Below are 22208 nucleotides of genomic sequence, written 5' to 3' on the forward strand. Positions count from 1 at the left end.
ATTTGCGGGAGTCGGTGAGGTTGGGGGGAGGGGGGATTGAAAGGAGATTGTCAAATCGCTCATTCAAGAAAAACATCTTGGAGAGGGCAAGCATAGTCCTGCCTTTGGACTGATATTTCATGTTCAATATTCTAAAATTTCTTGAACTAACGTTCTTCTGGGATGTAAGTGCATTGGGGTGGAGGGCAGGGGAGAGTGGAAGGGAGAGAAGTCGACCAAATGAAAGTCAGACATCTTAGTAAGGTTAAAGGCTGGAACTTTTTTTTTTTTGCGGTCACCAGGTACCTCCCTGAGTCTCAGCAGAAAACTTTTCACTTTTTGATCCTTGAGGTCTCGCTCGTTAGTTCTTCCTCCCCTCCTCCAAATTACCTATTGTTTACATTGTATTTGTGTACGTTTTCATTTTCCTTTACGGAAGGAACGCCGGAATTTTATTTCTGAGTATTTAATGGCTTTTTCATGATCCTAAGACTTCACCTTGCTTCGAAAGTATCTGAATCTCCTTGGAGACCCGCTCCACCTTTTATGTAGCCGTCCTCCATTCCACTCACCCAGCACTCCCGGGCCACAAAGCTAACAACTACTTTCAACTCCCTTCTCCCTTCCTTTCTCACGCCAGAACACAGGGGGAGAAATCCAGGACGAGCTTAGAACCATGTAGTATGAGACTTGGAAGGACTCCGCCAGAACTTGGAACGCTGACATTGTAAAGAAACTTTAGAGAACTCTGTAACCCAGAGAGAAGAGAGGGCTTGTCCAAGGTCACAGATTAGCGGGTGGCTGCTCCAGAACTAGATATGCCCGGGGCTCTGGATTTCTAGTTCTCCGCACAGTTGCCTGTAAGGCCTGAACAGATAGACACCTGGGGGGGGAGGGTGTCTACAAACCGTGAAAAGCATTTCGTATTTTAAAAAAGAGAAAGGGGGAGGGGAACAGAGCTAGCTGGTGGCTGGAAGAGAGGCCAGGCAGCCCCGGCGCCGGTTCTTCTCAGAGCTCCCAGTTACGCGCCGGGGTTAGCCTGGGGGAGCCGCGTCCCCCGCTAGCCCCAGCTTGGGAAAGGCCCCTCGCGTACCCGGAGGGGGAAGCCAAGGAGTCTGAGAACCTTGCACTCTACGGGCCTCTCCCTCATCCCCAATATCCAGTTGGGGAGGCGGAGTCTGGTGCAGGATTCTCGGCTGCCTGGAGAGCTGAAGCGTTTCAGCAGATCAACTTTCCAAACCACAGTGTCGGCTTTCACCTCCCTAGGGCGTCCCAGGCTCCCGGCGGCCAGACAAGTTTCCCCGAACTTTTCCTCCCTCTCAGTTCCACCCACCGCTCTCCACTTTCCCCCCACCCCGCCCCGCGCCCTGTGACGCACATAATGGTGCAGGGCCCCGTCCCCGGGGCCGCGGCCAATGGGCAGCCGAGGGGGTCCCTGGCGAGGACCAATCAGCGGCCGCTGGACAGTTCCGGGGCCCTGACCTACCCTCCGGGGCTGCAGTGCGCCGGGCGTTAAAGGCGGCATCGGCGAATCGCCTCTCCCTGCATGCCGGGGCCGGGCCAGTGCTGGCTGGGGACGCGCGGTTCGCGGAAGGGAACCCTGCGGGGCAGTCCCTGGGAGCCCCGGGGAGCCGAGAAGGGCCTGGCTGGGCCGGGAAGGGAGGACGCTACTGCCGCTTCCACCATCCACTGTGAGTACGGAGCCCGGTACCTTTCTTCCTCGGAGCCCAGTCTACTCCCTCTCCCCCTGCATCTTCCCTCGGCGCCCATTTATGTGCACGATAACATCCATCCATGCTATACGTATGTGCCCACCTGCACTCACGCAGGCACATATATGCAGAGGCGCGCACTCGCTGGACCGCTCACCTCCGCTCCCCCCGGGCAGCTAGACACACCTCCAGACAGCCACTACGGCACTCTCAGCCTCTGAATAGCCCCGGCCCAGAGTCGCTTCCTTTCCTGGCCCCGGCCCCGTCCCACTACCCTACATCCCCCTTCCCTTGTCCTAGCTGTCTGCCCCCGGAGCTCATCCGGAGATCTGGGCTGGAGCCAGAGCCGAGACCAATCCTTCCCTTCCCCCCTCAACCCCGCACGCTCTCTTCGAGAGGAATCCGCAGACCCGCCTGCTGGCTGAGTGAGCCTTGTGTTTCTCGGGGTACAGGGGGAGCCCCTAGACATAACAACGTTTCTCCCTCCTCAAACTGGCCAGGAAAATGAATGATTTAATGAGAAGAGCCTTTCCCTCTTCCCCTCCCCCCTCCCCCTCTCCTACTGATATCTATGTAACACACACCATATAGTATATCTGTATATCTTGCACACCATTTAACATCCATATCTGGCAAAGAAAGTGGGTAGCCTAGGGATACCAATATGTCAGTTATGCCCCACCATTATCCACTAATGTCAAAGAAGTCTGGAAAAAGGGGGGACCCAGCACTTTGGGTTGACCTTTCTCCCCCCCCTTTTTTTTTTCAGGATTTACTGAAGGTAACTGATGGGGTTGCTGGAGGGGGGGAGGACTTGGATGGATGAGATCACTGATTCACTAAAGCATGTAGCATGAATACCATGTAATATATCTTTGTTGTGTCTTTATAAGGTGTTCTTTGTAAAAGGCAAATAAAACATAACCATTCACATTTATGTCTTCACTCACTACAACCTTTAAGATAAATAGTTAATGTAAATATTATTGTCCTCAGAAACTGATCCTCAGGGAAGTTGTGAGATACTAGAGTATGTTAATGCCAGGCAGTAGTGAACCCATGGCACGACAGTCTTATTTTCACTGCAGTGTTGTTTCAAGATACCATAGAGATGAAATGTTTATCTATACAGTGCGCGTATCGTATTACACACACATACATATAGGAGTGTGTGTGTGTAGTACAAAATAAGAGCCAACTTTGTCAGGAAGTCCGTCATAAAAACATAGTAGCTATGAGACCCTGGGCAAGTCACTTAACCCCTTCATGCCCTAGTTTTGAAGATAATTAGTTGAAGAATAATGGCTGATCTGCATTGGTAAAGGGAATTTTCTTCCTGGGAATGCCATAACACCAATAAGATTTATTAGTTGATAAAGAATTAAAGTAAAGGATGCATTCCTCTATGTAATTTTAGCTACAGCAAATACATTTGTAGCTATATAACATACATTTAGAATTTATCATGGAACAATTATGTAGGCATATAATCCTTTCAGTTAGAAACAACATTGCTAGACCACTTTTAGAAGGACTTGGCCAGTATATTTTCTTACTTAGGCAACTACAGATTCACTTGTCAGAATTAAGATACAGCTTAAGGACAGTCAGAGCTGAATTTATGGTCAAATTTAAGACACTGCAACACAGTAGGTGCTCCAAGAATGTTTGCTGAGTTAATGATATAGTAGAAACAGCAAACCAGGCTAGTGCTGTCATAGAACCCTCAGTCTGCCCTAGGAGATAGAACTTGACTAGATATCAATTCGATGCTAGATTATGTGATATCAAAAAACAGACAAACAAATATCCGCTCTTTAAATGTACCAGAAAACAGAATGTGGGTCAGGGTAGTTCCTGGATAATGTAGGATTTGAGTTGGGCCTTGAACCTTGGGTAGGATTGATAGGGTGAGGTAGACATATCCCACATAGAGAGAATATGGGGAGTACAAGTTTGAGGGTAGGCAGAAGGACCCTATCCTTCTTGAGGACATTGAGAGGAAAGAAGGGTAGAAAGATTAAAGAGGGTCAGATTTGGAGACAGCTCAAAGGCAGGGATTATTCAACTTTAAGCATTGGATTTGGACTCCCGGGTCTTGGATTTAAGTTCTGGCTTTTTTTAATACCAATATGATCCTGGACAAGTCAGTTTAACTCCTTTGTAACTCATTTTCCTTATTTTTAAAGTGAAAAAGATTGGATTAATCTGATCTCTAAATTGTATTTCAACATGATCAATCATTGCATTGCCCGTGATATGAAACAGGGAACTTTGGCAAATTCTGGAGCAGGGGAGTGAGAAGACTGGTAATATTGAAGTATGGGATAGATTGGAAGAGGGAAACTGAATTTAGAGAAGGCCTGGCCCTCTTGCATCCAAAGAACCCCCAACCTGGTTAAAATAGATACACAGATGAAAAAACAAGACTTTCTTTCTGTTCCACATAATGTAATCCTCCCTGATTCTTCCTTGATATTCTGTCCTCATCTCCATCTGCTTCTTCCCTTTCCCCCTCCCCATCTTCCTTATCCCCCCTACTTCAATTCCCAGTTCCCCTGTTTCTATTGACTAGAACTAAGTAATATCTTCCTCCCTGGTTAAACTATATTTGAGATATTATGCTCCATATTTTAAGAAGGCTATTAATAAGACAGATTATACTATATACAGAGGAGGACACTCATGGTAAATGGACCAATCAATAACCATTTATTAAGCTCTTATTATGTGCTAGGTATTGTGTTAAAGTGCTGATATAAGAAAAGCATACATTTCGTTCCTGCCATCTAAAAGCTCACATTAGAATGGGGAAGGCAACTTGTCAGTACCTACTTACATGCAAGGTAGAGTGTAAATAAGAGATAATCTCAGAAGGAATCCCTAGCCTTATGGCTTACTTATCTTATGATAAGTAAATTGGTAAAGGTCTTCAGTAGAGGGTAGGATTTGAGCTTAGTCCTGTGCCCCTTCCCTCCCTCAGATAATTGGGGCTTAGTGACTTGTAAATGTTAAACCCAGATTTGAACTTGGGTCCTCTTCTCCAGAGTGGTGCTCTATTCACTCTGCCATCTAGCTATCCCCTTAAGTTAGTCTTGAAGGAAGGCAAGGAAGTCAGATTTAGGTAAGAAGGGAGAACATGCCAATTAAGAGAGATATACAAATATAAATACTTGGCATAAAGTCCATTTTAGCTACATGGTAGAAGGAGCATTAAAGATGGGAGTTAGTAGAAGACTAGAATGGTAGGAAAGGGCCAATCTAGATTGTGAGGGGTTTTAAATGACAAAGAGGATTTGGTATTTATTTGGCATAGGAGGTAGTAGGGAGCCATGGCAGTTTATTGAGAGGATAACATGGTCACACTTATGCTCTGGAAAGCTCCCTTTGGGCAGCTGAGTGGATGATGGATTGGGAGTAGGAAAGAGATCTGAGGTAGAAAAAATTAGAAGTTTAGTAATGATAATAATAGTCCAAATGTGGGGTGATGAGGGCCTATACCAGTGTGTTGACTATGTGAGTAGAGAGAAGCAAATGCATGGAAAAGATATTTAGAAGGTAGAATTAAGTCTTTTGACAGTGCATTGGATTTGTTGGGAAAGTGAGGAGTTGACTCATTTGAGGATAATAACAAGGTTTCCAGCCTTAGTAATTGGTATGAAAAATTAGTTTTCCATGGACTTTTATCAACCTATACAAGAGGAAAATGAAGAAAAGACTTGGGTTGGGTTGTAGGAGAAGGACAGCTAGGTGGCCAAGTGGATAGTGTGCCAACCTAGAGATAGGAAGAGTCATCTTCTTGAGTTCAAATCTGGCACCAGACAATAGTTATGTGACCCTGGGCAAGTCACTTTGTCCCTATTTGCTTCAATGTCTCTTAGCTGTAAAATTAGCTGGAAAAAGAAATAAGCCACTCCATTTTCTTTACCAAAAAAAAAAACAACCCAAATAGTGTCAGTGGGGAAAGACTAAGCAATAACAGTAGGGACATAATATAGCAGCATTTGAATATTTGAAAGGCTGCCATGCAAGTGATTGGGCTTTTTTTTTTTTTTTTTGACCCCACAAGACAAAACATGGGAGCAAAGTTTCAAAGTTAAAGGTTAAAGATTCTATTTCCACATAAAACTGCTACCAAAGCAGCAGTATGACATAGTGCTAAAATAGTTTGCCTTTTGAAATATGTTGATTCTGATATTGGGCAACTTACCATCTCTCTGCCCCAGACACCTTATTAGCCTTTCTATAGGGCTTTGAGTTGCAAAATGCTTGGGTAACTCTGAAATGTAGGTGGTATTATTAGTCTTATTTTGTTGTTCTGTTTTGTCTGACCAGTACTCCATTTGGGGATTTTCTTTGCAAAGATAATGTAGTAGTTAACCATTTTCTTGTAAAACTCATTTTACAGATGAAAAAACTGAGACAAACAGGGGCAAGTAACTTGTCCAGGGTCACACAGCTAGTAAGTGTCTGAGGTCAGATTTGAACTCAGAAAGATAGTCTTCCTGACTCCAGGCCTAGTACTTAACCTGTGCTACCTGTCCTAGTCTTATTTTACAGATGTGGAAGCTAAGGCAGAAGGTATTTTAAGTGACTTATCCATAGTCACATAGGTAGTAAGTTTGTCTGAGACTGTATGTGAACTTGATTTTTCCTGACTCAAAGTCCAGTCCTTTATCCACTGTGCTACCTAGCTGTTTTTAGACTATAAGTTGTAGATTTATATTGGCAGAAGAATTTCATCATAGAGGTTCCCACACCAATGAAATCATACTTCCAGTCAAAAAAAAAAAAAAAGAGAAAAGTACTCTTGATAATAGTACCTTACATTTTGAAGAGCTTTGCATTTTATAAAATACTTCCCTTCTATATATGTATATACATATACATGTCATTTAATCTTGTTAAATGTATTATATCAGAGCTATCTGACAAAGAATCAAGCTGAATAGGGAGATATTGAACTCTCTGTCACCAGAGGCTGACCTACCTCAAATAGAGGCTGTGATACTTTTGTCTAGAGAGGATTCATATCTGTATGGGAAGTTGGAATAAAGGCCCTTCTAACTCTGATAATTCTGTGGTTCTGTGATTTTAGTGCTCCTTCTAGCTCTTTACTCTGTGTCCTATGTTCTAAAAGTCTCTTTGAACTTCTAAGTGAGATATATATAATGATTTGAAGAACTTTTCTTGCCCTGACATTTTATGTCCTAGGGACAGGTATGGGATTTTGGGGCAGGGGGAAGTACTAATACTAGTATGAGGGATTTGGAGGGGATCCAGTTTGAATCAGGTATAATATTAGGTGGTTTTGATTAAATGTTAGCTTACTCTAATTGGAAGTTAATGAAGACCGTGGATTGGATATTTTTATCAAACTCTCCTCAACCTAAGCCAAGGCTGAAGTGAAGGCATTTCTGGCTTCTGGTTTCCTTTGTCCACCAAATCTGCTAGAGGTGGTGACATTGATTTGGAAGGACAGAGAAAGTGATAGCCAAGAAGCCTGCAAGCTAGCTTTGTTCATCCATGTCAGTCTTTCAGATTTGCTGCTCCTTCTGGAAGACTCCCTAGAGGCTGCACAGACCAGGAAGTATAGATGAACTCAACTGCTCAGACATTTGGTCTCTGCTCAAATCAGAACAAATTATACATTCTTGATTTGCCTTTCTGATAATTTCATCCTTCTAAATATGACGTGACCTTTTTTCTCTTTTTAAATAGCATCTTATTTTTTCAAATACATACAAAGACAGTTTTCAACATTCACCTTCGTAAAACCTTGGGTTCCAAATTTTAACACTTCTCTATTCCCTCCCCCTTTCTCCTAGACAGCAAGCAATTCTTCTAATGTATTTTCATATTTCTCTTGCTGGGCACAAAAAATCAGATCAAAAGGGGAAAAAAAAGAGAAAGAAAAAATCAAGCAAATTAACAACAATGACAAAAAAGGTGAAAGTATTATATTGTGATCCACATTCACTTCCCTTGGCGCCCTCCCTCTGGATGCTGATGACTCTCTCCATCCCAAATCTATTGGAATTGCCTGGAATCATCTCATTGTTGAAAAGAGCCAAGTCCATCACAGTTAATCATGACAAAATCTTCTTCTTTTGGTTCTACTCACTTTACTTAGCAAAAGATGTGACTTTATGTAAGCAACCTTGACAAGAAGGATCTATTTTCTAGTTATTTATAGAGGAGATAACAATAATAGTAACAATAATAGTACAGTAATAGCTAACATTTACATAGTGCCTATATGTGCACAGGCACTATGTTAAATCCATTACAATTATTATCTCATAATAATTCTTCACAAAAACCCTGGGAAGTAAGCACTGTTATCATTCCCATTTTACAGATGAAGAAACTGAAGCAGAACAGGTTAAGTGATTTGCCCAGGGTCACATCTCTAGGAAGTGTCTGAATCTGTATTTGAACAAATCTTTTTGACTCCAGATCCAGCTCTTCATCCTTGACATACAATCTTGGTGACGTAAAAATCTAAAGAGTTCATTCTTATACTCCATATGTCCAAAACAAAGTTCTTTCTCTTTTTCCCTTGTTCATCTTCAAAAGTCCATATTGAGAGTAACACTTAGGTTCATAACTCCTTAATAATTCCCTTAATTCACAAAGTCCCTATGTGATTCAGATGCTTATTGCTTTCCATATGGAATCTGTCTTGCCTCCTGATTGATCTCCTTATTTCTTTTCTTTCTCCAGTCTATTTTCCACATGACTGCCAAGGCATAGATCTCACTACTCTGTTGCTAAAAAAAAAAATAATAAAAAACCTTTCAGTGTCTTCCTGTTAACTCAATTTGATTTGAATTTCTCCACAATCTGGTTCCTGCTTTTACAAACTTATCATATTCCCCTTTACACATAATATATTCTAGCCAATTTGGCTTAACCTGTTGTTACCAGATTCTGCATTCGTTCTCCCCTCAGTTTCTCTGCATAGGTAAGTCTATGGTCAGAGTCTACTTACTGCTTTCTCACTTCTGCTTCCTAGAATCTCTGGTGTCTTTTCCTTCAAGGCTTTTTCAGCCACTTTCTTGAAACTGTTGCTCTTTTCTTCTCCAAATACTTTCTCTTTATTTACTAGCGTGGATGTTATATTGTATCTATACTGAAAAATGTAGCTCATTGAAGGTAGGGGCTGTTGAGTTTTTAGTCTTATGTTCACAGTTCATAGCATATTGCCTTGTATTCAGTAGGCCCTTAATAGTTGTTGAATGGAAAGGGCAAAGTCTTGAGAGTCAGGAGAACTCTGGATTCACATTCTTTACCTAACATTTACAAGTTGTGTTCTGGCCTTCAGCTACTCATCTATAAAATGTGGATAATACCACTTGTACTAGTCTTTACAGGACTTTTGTGAAAATTAAAACAAGGTATAATATACACTAAAATATTTTACAAACCTTAAATTGCTGTATAAAAGTTAACTATCATTACCCTACAGGGATAGTCAGATGGAAAAACTCTGAATATTGGAACCCTAAAGACCCTGCTTCACATGCACGGTTGTGATGAGTAAGAAAAGAGGAAGCTGTTAGGGGACCGACTGATGTAGAAACTCATTCTGATGTATAGGAAACTCATTGATCATCAACATTTAGAAAAGACATGTTTAGAAGTTGGAAGCAAGGGCAAGAGTATTTGAAGATTAATAAATGAGAAGTGTCAAGAGTACTAAATCTCAGAATGATTTGAAGTGGGTGATTAATCTTAAGGATCATAAAGGAGCTTTGTAGCTATATTTGGGGCAAAAAAACCAAAGGAATAGTACCAGTGGCAGGACTGAATGGGTGAATACAGATGGTGATGGCAAAACTTGTACCTTTATTTTTTTCTTAACCAAAAAGTAATTCTCCCCCCCCCCCCCCCCAGGAATCTTAGATCAACAGGGAATTATAATCTAAGATAGTGAAGAAATGATGGTAGTAATAGTAATCCTTGACATTTATGGAGTGCTTTTAAGGTTTACAAAGTTTTGTTTTAATGCACATTCTTAATTGATCCTCGAACAATCTTTTGAAATATATTTTTCTCTATATATTTTACAATGAAGAAAGTGAGGCTCAGAGAAATTGTCTTGTCTGTTGGTCACATAACATTGTAAGAACTAGAAGCAGAATTAGAATCCAGGTCATCTAAGTTCTCGTTTCCAGGGCACTTTGATTTTCACCCAAGTTTGTGATAAAAGACTGTCTTGCTATCTTGAATTGAGTGCATGACACAAGGGCTAGATGAGGACTCAAGAATGGATACAGTAGGAAGAATACTATATTCTGGAGTCAGAGAACATGTGTTTAAATCACAGGCAAGTCAGTTAACCCAAATTCATTTACCCCTCCTCTTTCATCTGTCAAATGAGATGAGGGGATCATTGGTGTCCCTTTTAGCTTCCAGAGCTTTAGTTCTAAAATTGTTGAGCATCTCTCAGATTTTTTTTTTCTTTAACTTCTTTTTTTCTGAGGCAGTTGGGGTTGTGATTTGCCCACGGTCACACAGCTAGGAAGTATTGTGTCTGATGTTGGATTTGAACTCAGGTCCTCCTTACTTCAGGGCTCTATCTACTGTACCATCTATCTGCCTCTCAGATTTTTTTTAAACTGTGGAGTTAGGCCCTACGGGATTAGAGATTGGAAAATAGTTGCTGTTGTTTTATTTAGATTTATTATTTTCTAAAGAAGATAAGTGAGAATGGCTTTCAAACTATAAATCAAGTAAGCTTGGCTTTGATTGTCAGATCAATTCTAAAGATATGATTAAGAAAAGTTTGGTGAGCATTTAAAAGGGGACATGTGTAGTTACTAATATCTGGTGTGAGATGGTATACTAGGTACCATGTACTAAGTATACATGGTATACTAGGACCAACATAATAATTTTTAAAATTATTGACAGCTTAAACTAAACCAATAGCATGGAGGTATAATGTAGTGAATAGGAGGCTGGTCTTGGAATCAGGAAGGTCTGGATATATCTACACACATGAAATCAGAAGCTTCAAAAAAGCAAACATGATTAGAGGTGCAGAAGGAATTCCACAGATCTGCATTTCGTTAAGGTGGATTTGGGATAGTTGATAATTTTTATACATAAAAAATATACTTAAATTCATTAACAACTACTAGTTGAATGAGCAGGCTTAAAGAGTTACTGGAAGAACTAGAATGTCTTTAATACCTTGGTAATCTCTTCTTGGCCCTGTGCAGTTCAGAATTTTTATCAGGGACTTGAATGAAACAGATTATCTGGTGGGCTTATCTGATTTATAGATATATGGCTGAAAGTCAGGAAAGCTGGCTCATATGGTGGCTGTCACAGGATCCAAAAAGATCTCAATGAGAATAATGGGCTTATTCTGAGCAAAGGAAAATTCGGTAAGAGCGAATAGACACAACACAGCTGATTTTTGGAATCTATGTACAATTGTAGGGAGTGTGGTTAGATGAGAGTCTGGGTAAAGACAGTCTGGTAGATCTTAGTAGGCATATGAAGTCAGTGCTGTGACATGGCAGCCAGCTAGCTCCTGATCTCAGATTTCAGGTTGTATTCATAGAGACATGATGTCCTGTTTGATAAATCCACATCTGGACTAATACTTTTTTCAGTAGGGGGTCTATAAATCTTTCCAAACTTAGAACACTGTCTTTCCCATCCTCTCACAGCAATTAGGGTGGGGATATAAGGATGAGTATTTCCATTTTACATATTAGGAGACTGAGGCTCAAGAATGAGTAAGGGATTTGACCAAAGTCACACACACAGAGTAAAGTTGAGGCATGGATGGTACTGAAACCCAGGCTTTCTGAGTCCTTGGCTCCTTATGGGATTACATGACTAAGAACACTGAACCGATAGAACTAGGCCACAAAAGAATTTATGGTTTGTATTTATGGGGAGAGAGAAACCTGGACCTGAACAAGGCTTGAGAAGACATCTCTTCTTGGGTTGATATGGGAATGTATTTTGAAGGAGGTGGAATTTGGGGAACTATTTTTAATGAATCAACAAACATTAAGTGTTTATGATATGCTAGCCACAGTACTAAATACTGGGGAGACAGAAAGAGGCAAAAGGGTAGTCTCTGCCCTCTAGGAGTTTATAATTTAATGAAAGAAAAAAATCCAGCTTAGAGGAAATTGTAGGAAGGAGATAATTTTAGGCATGTAATTTTCATTGAAAATAGGAGCCAGGTTTGAGAGAAAAGAATGGCTGTAAATTTGTGAAATCATTTAAATGCCCCATCATTAATCCTGTGATAAATTCTGGGCTTTACTCTGGTAGGGGCCTGAATGGATCCTTCCTTTGACAATTGTCTTTTTTTTTAGCCAGGCAATTGGGGTTAAATGACTTGCCCAAAGTCACAGAGACAGGAAATTAAGTGTCTAAATCCAGATTTGATGGATATTGTCTTTTAAAAAAGAAACTGAGGGGAGATGAGGCTGAACCATTAATATGAATAAAGCCTTAATGGTGGAATTTTAGGCACAGAAAGGATAATGGCAGGGCAAAGAGATGTTTTCTATGTTCCTCAAATCTCACCACATAAATACTTGCCATTTTGTTTATGTGTAAAGCCTATTGTGAAGGTGCATGTGCTAGGACTTCAAAGACACCTTCCGGGGGAAGGGAAGATGGTTTTTACAATGCTCCTCAGTTGACTCGACTGTCTTTTCCTTCCATCAGGCCTGTCCACACTCTCCCAGCCCCCATGCCGTGGGCGCCCTGTGGCTCCCTTTGTGACACCAGCCCCCAGCCATGCCCTGGGATGTCAAGCGACAGGGTGGTGGCCTTGACAGGCCATCACAGTCCCGGGCCCAGAAGCAATGCAAGAAGTCATCCTTTGCTTTCTATCAGGCAGTGAGGGACTTACTGCCTGTGTGGTTCCTGGAGGACATGCGCGCCACAGAGGCTTTCCATTGGGAGGAAGGTGGACGAGCCAGCACCTATTCGCCCTCTGAGGCCCTGCTGTACGCCCTGGTCCACAACCACCAACCCTACGCCCACTACTTGTTGGCCAAGTTCCCTCGGGAGGCTCTGGCAGTACCTAGCCGCAATTTCAGTTGCTGTCAGTCTTCATCACCACACCTGGCCTTGGCGGTCCGATATAACCGTGTACATATCCTACGCCGCATCTTGCGGACCATCCGTGACTTCCCAGATGAGGAACGTGCGCACTACCTGGACCGCAGGGGCTGCAGTCGTGTGGAAGAAGGCAAGACTTCTGTGCACGTTGCCTGTGAGCTGGCCCGCCCTGAGTGCCTCTTTTTACTGTTGGGCCATGGTGCTTCCCCTGGGCTGTGTGATGGTGCTGGCAACACTCCCCTGGACCTGCTGCTCCGGCGGATTGGGCAGGATGCAACAGCCACAGCCACAGCTCCTACAGCTAGTGATCCTCTGGCCCTGCTTGACTTGCTCTTCCTCTACATGCCCCCAGGTTCCGCATCTCCCATGCAGAGGGAGCTGCTAGGTGACCGCGTCCGCTGGCAACGCCTTCTCGGGGAGGAAAAGTTCCAGTGGCTCGCTGGTCTGGCCCCACCATCTCTATTTGCCCGGGCCATGCAGGCCCTCGTGAGGTCCATCTCACCCCGGCGCTTCCCCGAAGCCCTAGATGAACTGCCTCTCCCACCATTTCTCCAACCCTTGGACTTAAAGTTGAAAAGTTAGGGGCTTGAGTGGACAGATGCCTACCATCGTAGCTGCTACCGGAGTGTTGCAATGGACTTTTGTGTGTGTGCGTGCGTGTGTGTTGGGTGCATGTGTGTAATGGGAATGCATGTGATATCCTTCTGCTGGAGGCAGGTACTAAGCACTTGTTTTATGAAAACTATTTTTCAGAGTTGTCTCTGGCACTTTACATACGTATGGAGATTCTATATCTACAGCTATAATGCACTCTATATTTTGTTTAAAAAAAACAAACAGATGACAAGCTGTCACTGGAGCTTTAGGGGAATTCACACCAGCGGTTAGGGGACTGAAATGTAACTGAGGCTGTAAGTCTGCTGCTGTGGTAGGAGGAGCAATAAACACTGGGAATCTACATCATCACTGCCTGTTCTCTGAAGGTTTCTTGGTTCTGCTCATCTGGAAAAAAAAGGGAGGATGGGCAGGGGAAGGAAGAGGGAGGAGAGAAAGAATGGATAGGGAAAGGGCTGGAGAAAGCAGGGGCCTAGGAAGGAGGAAGATTAAGACTTTAAAAGAACCAGTAGTCTGAGTCATGAAGGGGACTGTGTAGGAGTTCATCAGGAGCCTTGTGGGAACCACCCAGTCACAGCTCTCTGAATCACTGGTTTTACTGGTTGTATATCCATTTGATTCTTCCTAGCTACCTCCCACCTTTGTCTAGACACTCTGGACATAAGCAAGATTCAGCAGGAGTCGTCCTTGGATGGAAGTCAGGACACTGGTTTCTATCCCTCTTCAGCCACTGACTTCACCTTGGGAAAAGTCCTTTTCCCTTTCTGGATCTGGATTTTATAAGCTATAAAATGAAGGGTTTGTTTGTCATTTTAAGGCTCCTCCTAGTTGTGGACACTCATGTTCTGTGTTTGATAACCAAAATGTCTTCATTGAACCTTTGCCCATCCTCCTTACCTATCCTGTTCCTAAATCCTTTGAGACACACAGAAGGGAGTCTTAGGTCCTATCTTGAAGTTCCCAGACTGGCACAGGAAAACAGTATTCATGCCCAGAATAAGGTAATCAGCAATCCCTTTGCTAAGTGCCAAGTCAAAGGTCCAGCTAATCAGTGCTGTGGGAAGTCAGAGAGTAGACTATTACCTTGGCCAAGGAAGTCTTGCTGAAAGAGAAGGACCTTGACCCTCTGAGAATTTAAAACTAAAAAGGATTTAGAAAGGCATCTTGGTTAAAGCAACAGGGTGAACTTATTTATAGAGGTGGGAGAGAACAAGATACGTAGAGGAGGGGAGGATATAGAATGAATGAATGAAAAAAAGCATTTTTTTTGAAGCCATAAGATGTGCTAGATATTGGGAATACAAATAGAGAAATGACCTCTCCCTCGAGGAATTTACTATTAGAGGGTAACACCACCATGGAGTCGTAGCCAGGGATGAAAGAGGGGTATTTTGTTTTGGAGAGTAGATTTAAGATTCAAACCCACTTGTTCTGAACCCAAATAAAGTTTTTTCCCATTATATCCTGCTGCCCTTTCAGAGGCCTTGATATCTACTTTTATGATTACTCAACTCTTTAGTATCCTAGCATCTGGAGAATCAACAACCTGTTATATTTTTATATTTAAATTTATATTTAAATACACACACAGAGACGTTTTCCAGGGAAAGTATTTTCCAATATGTGCGTCATAGAGGCCCCTCATTCCCTTTCTGTTCACTTTCTAGTCATGAAAATGGCAAATGCCTTTGTCCTATTATGCATCCTGATGAAGATTTATAGAGCATTTAATATATTCCATTCATCCTGGACATGTGATCTTCCCAACCAATTTAATTCAACAAATGTTAAAGCACCTACTACAATGTACAGTATGGAATACAATTATGAAAAAAAGTCCATATACTCAAGAAACTTATTTAAAATCTGGTAGTGGGGAAAGATCTCTCTAAAAGGGAAATGGTAGGATGGTGAGAAGAATGCTGTATTTGGAGTCAAGAGCCCTAGAATTCAGCTCTGACTTTTTCACCTTTCTGACCTTACTTGGGGGAAAGGCTGTTGGAGTAAATCATTTCCAAGAACTCTTCCAACTTTAATATTCTGTGTTCTATGATTTTCAAGTTCTTTCCAGTTCTAAATCTGATATAAAATGTTTATAAGAAAATGCCCAGGATAAGGGATTAATCACATTCTGGCTGAAGGGATCAGGGAAAATTTGGAGAATATATTGTACCTGGTCCGGGTTTTGAAAGAAGGGAAAAATTTCAAGAGGAGGTGAGTGTTTTAAGGATGAAAAGTGAGGTATGGGGCAGGATACTCAAAAGCAGAATGGAACAGGACAAGATTAGGAATCAGCTAAATGTCCAGTTTGGTTGGTAAGCAAAATACATGAATGGATAATAGGGTGATTTCGCTGAAAATATAGGTTGGAGCTACAGCATAAAAGACCTTGAATGTCAGACTAAAGGATATATTTTTGACCTTATACTGTAGGCGTGGAAGCAGTGGAAAGCATTATAATAGAAGAATGACATGATCAGACTGGCCAAAGATGGTGACAGGAAAGATTACAGTCTAGTGCAGCTGCTCTAAGAAACTCCTAATAAAGATGAAAAAGAGAACCAGAAAAATGATTTATTCAAATCAAAGGGAAATACTAAGCTCCTCTAGCCCACTCTTTTAAAACTGTAGGTTGAGTCCTCATATGGGGTCTCATACTTGAATGTGAGGGTTGTAAAATTGATTTATCAGTAAATGATTTGTATGCCTATTTTATATACCTATATACCTAGAATCATGTAAAAATTAGGCTAAAAGAGTCACAAGCAGAAAAAGTTTTAAGCTGCCCTGCCTATTCAGAAGACTTCATGATATGATAGTAGGAATACCAGGGAGATCAGGTTGACTTGATAATTTCTAGGTTCCTTTTACTTCAACATTTTATGATGTCTAGGTCCCTGCCAGGTCTGATGTTCTATTTGCCTTATCTCAGGGACTCTAACTCTGTTAAGCTAATATTCTGATTTCATAAAGTGAATTAGATGGTACATTGGACAGATGCTCTGGTATAAACCAGATAAGGAGGGTCAGAGGGAAATGTTTCTGGATGCCAGGCAAAGATAGAAATCTTGGATCTCATTTTTTTTTGGGGGGGGGTTGGTAAAAAGGGGAGGGAAAAGAATACAGCAGATCCACTCCTCATAGTCATCTGATCTCTAAGTCTCTGCTTTTACAAGATTATTGGCCTGAGTTGGAGTTCAGTCTCTGGTTGGGGTTATGGTTCAGAGTGCAATCAGGGTCATGGAATCCTAGTCAATCTGGAGCTGAATTAATATGTGACCAAAATTAAGGCCCTGCCTATGACTCAGGAGCACGGAGTTTGTGAATGATTAGGGATAAAATGCAATCTGGACCTTCGTGCTAGTGTATAGCTGGGGTTAGGGAACACTGCCTGCTCAGAATAATTCTTTGGGGAGGGCTAATTCTGAAGCAGATTATTCCAAATTGTGAGGTGCTATCCTCTTCTGCTGTCTTGCTACTTGAAACGACTTAAAATCACATTCCTTCTATCCTTGCTAACCATCCTTCCCCCCTACCTCATTTAAACCAAATCAAATTATGACAAGATAACTACATCAGTCTGCAGAGTAAAGTGTTCAGAGGCTGAGGCTGAGCCCCCTACACACACCAGTAGGCTCAACTTTTAGAACACCCCAGCTTTACTTCCAAGTTCTTGAATCCAAACCCTTTCCCATTTATTATCATCCCCATCTAAAACAGGGTCCAAGGATTTGATTTGTTGAACCTTTCTCTCCCAGGGTTGGAGGTGGGTTGGAGGGAAGGAAAGAGTATCCATCTGTGTCCTTGAAGCTGAGTGTGTCTTCTTTTCCATTTGGCTCAACCTTGTTTTTTTGGTGGGAGATTTTATGTGTTTAGTTTTTATAATAGTATTTTATTTTTCCAAGTACATGTAAAGCTACGTTTTCAACATTCATTTTTGTAAAACTTGTGTGTTCTAAATTTTTCTCCATCTCCTTTACCTCCCTTCTTCCCAAGATAGCAAGCAACCTGATACAAGTTAAATATGTACAATCCTTTTAAAAAAGGATTTCCGGGGCAGCAGTGGATAGAGCACCAGCCCTGAATTCAGGAGGAGAGGAGTTCAAATGTGATCACAGACACTTAACACTTCCTAGCTGTGTGACCCTGGGCAAGTCACTTAACCCCAGCCTCAAAAAAAAAAAAAAAAAAATTTCCATATTTCCATATTCCATATTGTGCAAGAAAAGTCAGACCAAAAGGGGGAAAAAAAGCCACAAGAAAGAAAAAAAAAAAGGTGAAAATATTATGCTTCCACTCACAGTCTCTATAGTTCTCTCTCTGGATGTGATTGTTGGCTCAAGCTTTTAATCAACATTTCCCCAGTGAGTATCTGGACACATTTCTTTAATGGAACTTGAGCCAGGAGGCCTCTTCCTCAGTCCTATCCTGGCCCTTGGACATAATCCAACCCCAAGTGGCAATACCATGCCTGGCCAGCTCATCGGTGGCCTAGGCAAGGAAGGGTAAGGATGATGACTCAAAGTTGCTACTTCAAGTTGAGTCATGAAGGAAGTGGACAAAGTATCCATCTTTTCATCATCTACATGACTCTTCTACACCCTTCTGTAACTTGGCAGAAATGCAATGCAAGCAGCCAGCCCAAGGGTACCAGCCATGCTCTTTTCCTAGGGAAAGGTAGACTTGCCCTTTTGGCCCTATCCAGTTCTCTCCTGCCCCCTCCAGAATCCTGGCAATGGATTTAAACAGGAACATAAGCCAATCAATCTTTTTTGGATGGCTCCTTCTCTACCATTTGCCCATCACATCCATCTTTGAGAACTACGGAGCAGGATAGACCTGGTACACAGTAAGACCTGAGTTGAAATAGAGCTTCAAATACTTTTAATAGCTGTATGATCCTGGGCAAATCCTTTAACCCCTCACAGCCTCAGTTTCCTTATCAGTAAAATGTAGATAATATCTACCTCCTGGGGTTGTTTTGAAGATCAAATGAAATATCTGTAAAGTGCTTTGGAAACTTTAAAGTGTTATATAAATGTGAATTTTTATTATGAGTTTGGTAGTGACATGGAATCAGGAGACCTGAGTTCAAATCTAAGCTTATAAACTAGTTGTGTGACCAAGAGCCAATCACTCCACCTCCACAGTCTGGCTCTCATCTACCTTTGTAGACAATTTACATTATTCCCGATACCCACTCAAATCTGGCATTTTATTTCCTATAACCTCTATACAGGCAAACATTGCAATTCCTCCTCACCAATATTTCTTAGGTTCAAGGATTAGTTCAGGTTACCATTCCTGCACAAAGCCTGCACCACTCCTGGCTCAGCCATCTTCCCTTCCTTCCCGCATCCCATTTCCACCTTAGGATTCTGAGTTTATGTGAATCAGGTTAAATTCCTGAAGCTGACCTCAGAATGGTTATTTTCTTCTCTGGCTTAGCCCCCATTTGAGGATAATCCAGATCATCTCCAAAACAAAGCTTATGTATGGTTTATTACCTAGATTTCCCCAAATGTAGTTAATGAGGTTCCTGCTCCTGTAAAGATACTCAATTGACAATATAGTAGTTATAGAACAGCCTTACCACTTACCACAGGTACGTACAAATTCAAAGGAGTCCACAAATATAGAAACTTAATGCAGCTAAATAGGCCATTAGACACCCCATTCCTCTTTCCCCCAGAAGGGAAAGAAACCTTCAGGGATTATTTTCCTCAGACTTAAAATCAATCCAAACAATTCATGGAAATAGTAAGGTTGACAAAGTATGGATCTCTTGTTCCAGTATGGTGTGACTTTTGTTGTGCCAAGATATATAGAGATGACTTGAGAAATAATTCATTTTAATTGGAGAACTTATTAAAGTCGATTGGCTGTATGGGATTCACATTCAAAGCATGTGGCCCCAAACAAAAGGACTGTAGATAGAGCTTTTTATAGGGTCTAAAGAAACTAGCAAAAAGGTTAGCTTGCTTCCTTATCTGACATATTTGTAACTGTTTGTTAAGGGAATATATCAAAGAGGGGCAGGGAAACAGAAGTCTTGCACGAGATTTCTGCTGCTAATGTTATGCAGGAGAAGGAGACAAGAGTCTTTTAGGTGTGCAAAAAGGGTTTGAGATTGCTGGGTCATTTTAAATTCTCAAACCCAGTTTTCCTGAGGGAGTTGGGTCTATGATTCTATCATTTTAGTCCTCCAGCTGTAGTTTTCCTTCTTCAAATTACATGCTGTTGAGGAATTTTTTTTTCCTCTGAGAAAATGGCCCTGAATCTTATATTCTCAGTTTCTCAAAAACTCTAAAATTTGGGATCTCTCAGACTCAGGATTGATTGTCCATATGGTAACCTTCAAGATTGGATACATCCATTTTAAGGGTCAGCAGTTTCTGACCTGTTTGGAAGAGGAAACAAAAAAGGCAAAAGGGGGCACCCAGGATATGGAAGTTTTAAGCCATATATGCTTCTCCTGAAAAATCTCCATTTTCTGCTCCTTAAGGTTGGGAGAGAGATAGAGAAATGATGTGCCTTTCCTCATCTTTTCACTAGGACCAAACATATAGGTCCCAAGTCTCACTTGATCACTGGTTGGATCCCAATTGGCTCAGAGTAAATGTAAATAGCAAATGTTTCTATTTGGGCCAGAAATCCCCTATCCAAATTTATTTAAAAAACAAACAAAAGAGATCTTTCTTGGCCTCATTTCTTATCTAGCCTTAACCACTCACTGGGTGTGTCTCAGTCAAACTGAGACCTATTATAGGTCTTAGCTTAAAAAAAACAAGTTCTTTAAAAAGTCTTTAAAAAGACCACTTCATCCAAGACTGTCCTCAGTCATCCTGCAAAACTGGAGTCCACTCTTTGCAGAGATCCCAAACATGGCATCCTTATGCTGATCATGTCAAAGATTTCTGCCCACGGGACCTGTAGTTCCGGTGCCCTTTTATCTCTACCCTCAACTTTACTAACTAAACTTTACTTCCAAACCCCACAATAAACCTCTTTTATCAATCTAGGTTTTCAGGCCACTAGTAGATCTCATTTAACTCTGTATCTTTGCACTGAATTCAAAGGGGTTGCAGGAGAGTTCTATTTGATTCCCTGTACCCCGAACCTGCCACTCAATTAAACCTAAAACTCCTTACCTAGTTCTTATCAACCTCCTTGACTTAATGGTCATCTTCAAGAATGAAGGACAAACAACCACCACCACCACCATCTCCTCCTAGTCTCAGGCCACTTCATCTCCTCCTCTGGAAGAATAAATTATCTTTTTTTTTTTTTTTTCCCTGAGGCTGGGGCTAAGTGACTTGCCCAGGGTCACACAGCTAGGAAGTGTTAAGTGTCTGAGACCACATTTGAACTCGGGTCCTCCTGAATTCAAGGCTGGTGCTCTATCCACTGAGTCACCTAGCTGCCCCCAATAAGAAATGATCTTGCTCCCTGAGGCCACTTCCCTCTACTACTTTATCCTTTTCTCCTCTAAGATCAAAGTATCCAATTCTATTCCACTATCTCTTACTTCTATTGTCTACCAAATTTAAAGTCATACTCTTTTCTTTCTCAATGAGTTTAGCACTGGGCCCACAGGTTTCCTTTTTACTGGAAGTTGTTTTGTTATCCTTGGTGACTTCAGTATTCACACAGATGATCCAAACTTCCAGATTTCTTTATCACCTTCTTCAAATCCCATGACCTCTGCCTTCCATTCTATTACAGCCAACAATAGGAAGGATTTTCAGATCATCGACATCCAAAATTGTTACAGCTTCAAGACACTAAATTCTGAAATCCCTTTCTCCAATTACAATCTCCTATCATTCCACAGCTTCAAACATACACCTACTCTTTTTTGTTTTCCTCAACTATACCTAGTCCTTGGATTTTTCCCAGTTATCCCTTTTCTGAACCTATCTATAGTTTCTTCTCCAGATTGTGATCATTCTACACTTCAAATCCTCTTCACAACTTCAACCATTCTTTTCTCCTCTTCCTTCAGGTTCCTTGTCAAAGCCAACTCTTCCAACCGGTGCCCCTTCATCCCATCCCATCTCATCCTATATCTTTTGGGAGCTTGCCTTATTGATACCCCACCTACATCTTCAATATTGTACTGTCTGCTGGTACTGTATTCTCCTGGTTCAAAACCTCAGAACATTTCTCAATCATCCTCTTTCCCCAACTTCACTGCTACTACCTTTCCCCTAGTGAAATAGCCTATTTCAACAGCATCCTAATTGTTTCCCCTCTCAGATTTATCCACCACAAAATTGTCAAAAAAATCTTCCAATTAGTGTCCACTTTTTCCTCTGTTAAAAACCTTAAGTGGTTCTTTATTTCCTCTAGGATAAAATATAAAATTTTTACCTTCGATTTAGGCCTCCATAAATTTGGCTCTAGCATGCTTTTCTAGTTTCGTTTCATATTACAACCTTCCATAAATTCTTCTTTTCAGCCAAACTGGTTTAATCATTTCCATCTCCCAAAGCCTAGGTAGTCAAATACATTTGGATTCTTCTATTTTGGGGCACTCAAGGTTATCACAGCTTTAGTTCTCAGAACATAGATAGAATTTGGGGCCAAGGTCAGGCTCATGGTCAAGTCTCTTAGAAAGACAGAGAAAAGGTAATGAATAGATAAGAAAGTAGAGTACTTTGCCATTTTCCTTCTCCAGCTCATTTTACAGAAGAGGAAACTAAGGCAAATAGGATTAAGTGACTTTCCCAAGACCACAAGTCTAGTAAATGTCTGAGGCCAGATTTGAACTTGGGAAAATGAGTATTCCTGATT

General features: G+C 41.5%; 1 protein-coding gene across 1 annotated transcript; it reads left to right on the forward strand.

Annotated features, from left to right (window-relative positions):
• Nucleotides 1-264: 264 nt before the first annotated feature.
• Nucleotides 265-13760, forward strand: ANKRD9 (ankyrin repeat domain 9). The gene is made up of 2 exons (XM_074291232.1): nt 265-1670; nt 12399-13760. The coding sequence occupies exon 2, from the start codon at nt 12471-12473 to the stop codon at nt 13377-13379; it is 909 nt and encodes a 302-aa protein (XP_074147333.1). The 5' UTR covers nt 265-1670; nt 12399-12470; the 3' UTR covers nt 13380-13760.
• Nucleotides 13761-22208: the final 8448 nt, after the last annotated feature.

The sequence above is a fragment of the Sminthopsis crassicaudata genome, chromosome 2 (genome assembly GCF_048593235.1).
Source record: "Sminthopsis crassicaudata isolate SCR6 chromosome 2, ASM4859323v1, whole genome shotgun sequence".
NCBI classification, from domain to species: Eukaryota; Metazoa; Chordata; class Mammalia; order Dasyuromorphia; family Dasyuridae; genus Sminthopsis; species Sminthopsis crassicaudata.